The sequence below is a fragment of the Nothobranchius furzeri genome, chromosome 2 (genome assembly GCF_043380555.1).
Source record: "Nothobranchius furzeri strain GRZ-AD chromosome 2, NfurGRZ-RIMD1, whole genome shotgun sequence".
Lineage (NCBI taxonomy): Eukaryota > Metazoa > Chordata > Actinopteri > Cyprinodontiformes > Nothobranchiidae > Nothobranchius > Nothobranchius furzeri.
The window spans coordinates 80,926,733-80,934,282 of NC_091742.1; the positions used below are offsets into that span (position 1 = coordinate 80,926,733).

Below are 7,550 nucleotides of genomic sequence, written 5' to 3' on the forward strand. Positions count from 1 at the left end.
TACTGCTTGTTTATGATGTCAGAAAGATACAACTTGTTTTTACGGCAGCGTAGAGCTGCCACCCTACGCAAAATAAAATTGGAGCGATATCACGTTATAACATATTAACTTTATTGTTCTAACAATATAACTTATTGTTCTAACAATATAACTTTCACGTTTGTACAATATAATTATCACGTTTGTACAATATAAATATCACGTTTGTACAATATAATTATCACGTTTGTACAATATAAATATCACGTTTGTACAATATAAATATCACGTTTGTACAATATAAATATCACGTTTGTACAATATAAATATCACGTTTGTACAATATACATATCACGTTTGTACAATATAACTTTCACGTTTGTACAATATAAATATCACGTTCATACAATGTAATTATGACATTCGTACAATATAATTATCACGTTTGTACAATATAATTATCACGTTTGTACAATATATATAAATAACACGTTTTGAGTGAGTGAGAAAATGTCTCGTCTATCAGAACTCATTAAATTCTATTTCATGCTTGGAATGAGGCACGGAGAGATGTTGCTCTTGATGAGCAGCTTGGACGGTATTGAAATAAGCATGCGGACGCTGAGAAGGAACTTAAAACGCATGGGGCTGTACAGGAGGAAGAATGACTCCGATCCGCTGGAGGTTGCTGCATTTCTCATAGATCAACTGCAGGGGTACGGGAGGCTTCATGGATACAAACTACACCACCTGAACTGCATTCAGGCGGGTTATGTTGTCACGCAGAGCACTGTGAGACATTTACTGAAATATATTGACCCTCATGGGGTTGCGCAAAGACGCAGAAATCGCCTAACGCGCCGCACGTATGTTAATCCTGGACCGAATTTCATGTGGCATGTTGACTCCTATGACAAACTAAAACCATTTGGAATCTGCATAAATGGAGCGATTGATGGCTTTTCAAGAGTAATGATTTGGCTTCATGCCTATTCAACAAACAACGACCCCAAAGTCATCGCAGGTTATTTCATCACAGAAGTTGAGAAGAGGATGGGCACAGCTGCAAGGATTCGCTCTGATTTAGGAACAGAAAATGTCATAATGGCTGAGATGCAGAGATTCCTGCGATGGACTCAGGATCAAAATGTCAGAAACTGTTTTATCACTGGGTCCAGCAATCACAATCAGCGAATTGAAGGCTGGTGGGCGTTTCTGAGACGGCACCACGCTCAGCACTGGATGAATCGTCTCCAGGAACTAAAGGACAAAGACTGTTTCTCTGGATGCTTCTTGGACAAGCAGCTCATATTGTTTACCTGCCTGAACATCATTGAGGTAGGCCACCACGCCTGTATTTACCCGCTAAGCATGTGTGTGTGTGTGTGTGTGAGTGTGTGTAAGTGTGTGTGTGTGTGTGTGTGTGTGTGTGTGTGTGTGTGTGTGTGTGTGTGTGTGTGTGTGTGTGTGTGTGTGTGTGTGTGTATATACAAGACCAGGCTTATTGTGGTAATGTTCTGGTCATACTTAAAAAAGCTTCCATTGTTGACAACTCCATTTTGCTCGCGCCACTGTTATTCGTAATTATGAGTACATTTTTTTCATAAAATCTGATCGTTTCCCTGACTGGCTGCATGTGATGCTTGTGGGTTAAAATGCTAAACCAAAAATCTTGATATTTTACTGATAGTGGGTCTTTTAAATTGCTAATATTTTACAGGAGGAGCTGCAGCAAGTTGTGCATTTGTGGAACACCCATATCATCCGCAGAAGCAGACATGCAATTGCTCCAAGTGGACGTCCAATTCTTATGTACACCATTCCACATCTTTTTGGAGGACATGATCATCTGAGAGAGGTTTCTCAGGAGGCAGTGGATGCATGTAAAGAAGAATGCCAAATGAGAGGACCATATACCTGCGATGAAACAGTATTCAGCCTGTGTTGCCTTTTAATGTCAGAGAACTTCTTACTTCCACCAAGCACAGCAGATGAAGCCATTGAACTGTATCTCTTCCTGAGAGCCTACATACTGAAGGACTTATAAACTTCAAAAAACATTTGGAATGTATGGAAGTATTGCAACATATTTGCATATATTTATACCATATTGATATCATTGGTGATCAAATGTCCATGTGATCACCACCTGTGTTTAGTTTCTTTGATACTTTTTGTCCTATAGTAAATGATACAACTAGAATTCAAATTTAGAGAAAGATATGTTATCTGCTTCCTTTTTTGAAAAAACAAGAGAATGTTATTTTCTGAAGTTAGATTTTAAAACTAAAGGTAATCTGATTGATTTTGGGATGTTATCTTTTCAAATCTGTCTTTTCACAGCTTTATATAAACAATATTGTTCATTTTTATATGATTTTCCGAAACAGTCATGGGAATTTCCTTGGTTTTGTTTCCTTTTATCAAAAGCCTTTGCCACCTATGTTTATTAATGCAAATTACTACTTTGAAGTAATTGAATAGTCAAAAATAAATTAATTAATCAATCAGTGGCAATGGAAAAAGGCACTGAAGAACCTTAACCTTTCGTCTTCTCAAAACATTTTAATGACTTCATTTCTGCTATATCTGATTTCTATTTTCAGATTGATGAGTAACCATTTTTTTAATTTCTGAACATGACAGTTGATATTCATGACATCTGTGTTTCAGATTCAATAAACATATATAAAACTGCTATCAACTTTTGAACAGTTAATGTTACGATTCAGAATTATTGAACAATAAACAAACGTTGTTAGATATTAACCTTCCTTTTATTTGAATTCAAGAAGAAAAAATGCACTCTTGAGAAGCTACATAATTAACTTTGCCAATGGCTATCTTCTGTGTATCTTATTCCAGTCAACTTTTGCATCAATCCACAGACTGACATGCAAATTTGTTAAGAACTTCCTGAACATATGTTCTAAATCAAATAACTGGCACACAGTAAAAAAAAACTCCTGAAAATAATTAATAGTAATGCTTGAATCATTACTAAAAAACGTGAGCTGTAACAGACATCTTTATAAAACAGACCTGTTGAAACCTTGTCAGATCATGAAAACATTATCATTATAAACACTGCCCAACTTTCATAGTGTATGAACGGATTGAACATGCTTCATTTCGAGCAGTAAAGCTTTAATGTATGAAACTGTAAACTGAAATGTACATTTTGATGATGGAGAATAAAAAGCCTTTTTGGTTACTAATAAAACATCTCCTGAAATTTTAGCTCTTTCATTTTTCATAATGTATTCACTGCGGAGGTGGGCTTAACAAACACATTAGCACCATGTTGTTTCTTCAACTCTTTGTTTCTAGGGTTTTAAACATGAGAGACCTTAAGCTATGCTAAACTCATAACAGTTTTTGGCTGCCAAAATGTTATCCAGTTCATTTCGTAGTTCTGGGTAGGACGTGTATGTCCATGGTACTTCCAGAACGGGGCCACACGTGTGTGCCACAGGGCGTCGTGCCAGTCCATCCACAGGTGTGAACAGCACTTCAATTTTCTGAACACAGATGACATCTGACCCAGTAACAAACCGGAACATCTTTCTGAGGCCTGCATCATCAAGTCCTCTGATGTACTGCTGCAGAAATCTGAAACTCTGCTTCTCGGCTTCAGAGATGGGAGATGCAGTGAGCAACTTCAAAAGCTTTCTTGTTGTTGGCTTTTTATCTTCATACATTTGTAGGACATGTTGTGGGCTTTGGAAAGCTTCTTTTAGAAAGTGACATGCAACTAATGAAATTTTCTCCATGGCATAAGATGGTTTTTGGATCAACTGCTTGTGAGCAACTTTCCGAAGAATGCTTTTTAAGTTTTTTTGCGTTGGGATGACTGATACATCCAGGCGATCCATGAGATCCAGAAGTTCATCCCTGTCTTCTTCTGAAAGATCTTCCTTTAGAGCTCTTGTTATTAAATCCCGATCTGATTGGCTTAGGTATAAGAGGAGATTTTCAAACAACATATCATCTGTAACTTGATTTTCACCAAAGATAAGTGCCACTGTGAAAACAGGGGCAAGGCGACAAGGGAAATATCCATGGTCTTGAAATCCCTTCAGTAAAATTCTACCGATGGACTTCCATTCTTCCTCCTGCCATTTAGGAGACAGTGATGGCACTCTGAACTCCTCTCCTTCAGCTGTGTTGTCAACAAACTCTGCCCAAAATGTAGCATACACATCTCTTGATACACCATCTGCATCTGCTCCTTTTTCATCAATGTAGGTGTATTTTAATGGGTGTCTCAGGAGTGCTGTATCTTTGAACTGGTTGATCATCTCCTCCAGAATTTTAACCCTGTGGATTTTGATGGTGACACAGACCACTTCATATGATGCAGAAGAACTCGTTGCTTCATTGCTTATAGGTGTATCTGTATAACTGCCTGGAGTGCTTGCCTGAGGAAATGTAATGGATGTGATGACCAGATCATCTCCTTCTAACTGCAGGTTTGCTTCACCTATTAATGTGTCATCAAGGTGACAAGCCAGAGGTTCTCCAAGGTAGGGACCAATCATTACCTCAGATGTGTCTGATGATGCTTCTTCACCAGAATTCCTGAAATCTGATGACAAGATCACAACAGTCTGAGAAGCTTCCTCATCTTCTTGATGTGAGTCAGTCAGTTGTGTCACATTTTCACATGTTTCCCCTCTATCACTAACTTCATCTTCTTCGCCTTCATCTTCATAAGAAAGTCTTCTTGTGCACAAGTAAAATCTCAACATTCCCATTTTAAGTATTGAGTAGAGCTCCCCAACTGAGATGTCGTCATCAAGTACAGCCTCTTCCTGATAGTCTAATACATCACATCTGAACACATCCCATCTTCCAAATCTGCTTTTTCCATTTGGAAAGAAAAGATCCTTGGCATACTGTAATAAGTCAGCTTTCTTGGAGTCTTTGGGAACATCAAAGGTCCTTGTTCCTCCTCCTCTGCGCTTTCTCACTTGCTTACCTTCATGGATCCAGCCCAGCTCAATTTTTCTAGTCTTTTTCTGAGCCCATTTGTTGTTTTGTGCATATGTTCTTTTTCTCTTACAAGATAACTTATCCTCATGATCGGGGTTCTTCCCATTTTCATCGATGCCCATCTTTTTCTTCAATTGTTCAAGAAATGAGTTTTTTCTTGATTCCTTTGTCCTTGCATCATTATTATCCAAACAGAACCGTCTTGCAGCTATCCTATCACCATATGTTGGGATGTAACCAGACAGGGTCTTATCATCCATGAAATCAATCACTGTGGCATCAATCTGAAATAACAGAGACATTTATTACTTTACAAAGAGACAACTACTGCCAGTCACAATACATTTAATTAATGAAGCTGAATGTAATTTTTACTTGTGCTATGACAATGATTTGTCATGCCATTCTATGAAATTCTATTATTTTTATCCTCAATCTGTGCCAGCAGTGTTATTAGATGCTCCACATCATTTATTCTACAGAAAATTAAACGCTCAGTTCATTTGGAAAAAGCTAAATCAATGTTTTACATATCTTTCCTGGTCAAATCAGCCCTCATGAGAACTCGTAAAGAAACGGGTTTTCCTTTTTTTAGCTAAGGAGAGTTCAAAGTAAAAGCCAACTTGGTTCGTGTTTTTACAAAGATTAGTAAACGGACAGTTAAGAAAAGCCTAGTAGTAATTGGTAGTACTTGAGGTACTTAGTATGTGTGTATCAAAAGGCACATTTAGCAGCTCTGTCATCCTGATTTCAGCCCATTCTGTCGCTCAACTCAGCTCTTCTCCTGCAGACGGTGTTACCGTAAACTACCGTATAAACGCGCACTTCAATTCTAGCTGCGGCTCACTTGACCACGGCCAGACGAACGACGGCTCACTTGACCGCAGTCTTTTTTCGGCGTTTTAAGTTTAAAGACGGTGATTTAGACGCCGTTAAATAACAAAACGTGCTCCAAAGTGGGCGAATTGTGATCCCTTTGGCTTGGCTCTAGTAAGTTACTTACTAAAATAGCACAGCACACGTTTCAAGCACACCTGCTTAAAAGTTTACAAATGTTCCTTGAAAGAGAGCACTTACACCGTCTTGTAGCATTCGTAAGAGACAGTCTTCAGGTACACCACGGTTCCGTAAAAATCTCAGAAGTGGGGTGTCTGTGTTTGAGGCCATGTTTCCGGGAGATGATCTGTCAGCTCTCTGTCGTGTGTCGTTTCGTGTGAAACGATAATTATATTGTATGAACGTGATATTTATTTTGTACAAACGTGATAATTATATTGTACAAACGTGATAATTATATTGTACGAATGTAATAATTATATTGTATGAACATGATATTTATATTGTACAAACGTGAAAGTTATATTGTACAAACGTGATATTTATATTGTACAAACGTGATAATTATATTGTACAAACGTGAAAGTTATATTGTTAGAACAATAAGTTATATTGTTAGAACAATAAAGTTAATATGTTATAACGTGATATCGCTCCAATTTTATTTTGCGTAGGGTGGCAGCTCTACGCTGCCGTATGTTTTTCTATGATGTCAGAGGCAGACTGATTGTTTCTTTATGATGGCAGAAGGAGACTGCTTGATTCTTTATGATGTCAGAAGGAGACTGCTTGTTTCTTTATGATGTCAGAAGGAGACTGCTTGTTTCTACATGATAACAAGTTTCTACATGATATCAGAAAGAGAATGCTTGTTTCTACATGATATCAGAAGGAGACTGCTTGTTTCTACATGATATCAGAAAGATACTGCTTGTTTCTTTATGATGTCAGAAAGAGACTGCTTGTTTCTTTATGATGTCAGAAGGAGACTGCTTGTTTCTTTATGAAGGAAGATGGAGACTGCTTGTTTCTTTATGATGTCAGGAGACTGCTTGTTTCTACATGATATCAGAAAGAGACTGCTTGTTTCTTAATGATATCAGAAGGAGACTGCTTTTTTCTTTATGATGTCAGAAGGAGACTGCTTGTTTCTTATGATGTCAGAAGGAGACTGCTCTTTTCTTCATGATGTCAGAGGCAGACTGCTTGTTTCTTTATGATGTCAGAAAGATACTGCTTGTTTCTTTATGTCAGAAGGAGACTGCTTGTTTCTTTATGATGTCAGAAGGAGACTGCTTGTTTCAAAAAATGAACATTTTAACTTTTTAATGAACCTTTAAACGTTTTTAAAAATGAACATTTAAAAGTTGTGATGAAAAATTTAATGTTTTAATGGACCTTTAAACGTTTTTAAAAATGAACATTTAAACATTTTAATGAAGAATTTAACGTTTTAATGAACATTTAAACATTTTAATGAACATTTTAACGTTTTCCTGAACATTTTAATGTTTTAATGAACATTTTAATGTATTAATGAACATTTTAATGTTTTACTGACCATTTAAACGTTTTAAAAAAATGAACATTTAACCATTTTAATGAAGAATTTAAGGTTTTAATGAACATTTAAACGTTTTAATGGTGATTTTAACATTTTAATGGTGATTTTAACGTTTTAATGAACATTTTAACGTTTTAATGAACATTTTAACGTTTTAAAGAAGATTTTAAAGTTT

At 36.7% G+C, this 7,550-nt stretch overlaps 1 protein-coding gene across 1 annotated transcript; it reads left to right on the forward strand.

The window, feature by feature from the left end:
• Window positions 1-489: 489 nt before the first annotated feature.
• On the forward strand, window positions 490-2,434 carry LOC129154847 (uncharacterized). Its single transcript, XM_054735123.2, has 2 exons — window positions 490-1,317; window positions 1,700-2,434. The coding sequence occupies exons 1-2, from the start codon at window positions 490-492 to the stop codon at window positions 2,024-2,026; spliced, it is 1,155 nt and encodes a 384-aa protein (XP_054591098.2). The 3' UTR covers window positions 2,027-2,434.
• The last annotated feature ends 5,116 nt before the right edge of the window (window positions 2,435-7,550 follow it).

What these genes read in the sequence shown, in the direction of transcription:
- LOC129154847 (XM_054735123.2), top strand. Translation starts at nt 490, where the DNA reads ATGTCTCGTCTATCAGAACTCATTAAATTCTATTTCATGCTTGGAATG. An exon ending in CCTGCCTGAACATCATTGAG is followed by an intron (nt 1,318 to 1,699) that starts GTAGGCCACCAC and finishes AATATTTTACAG; the next exon opens with GAGGAGCTGCAGCAAGTTGT.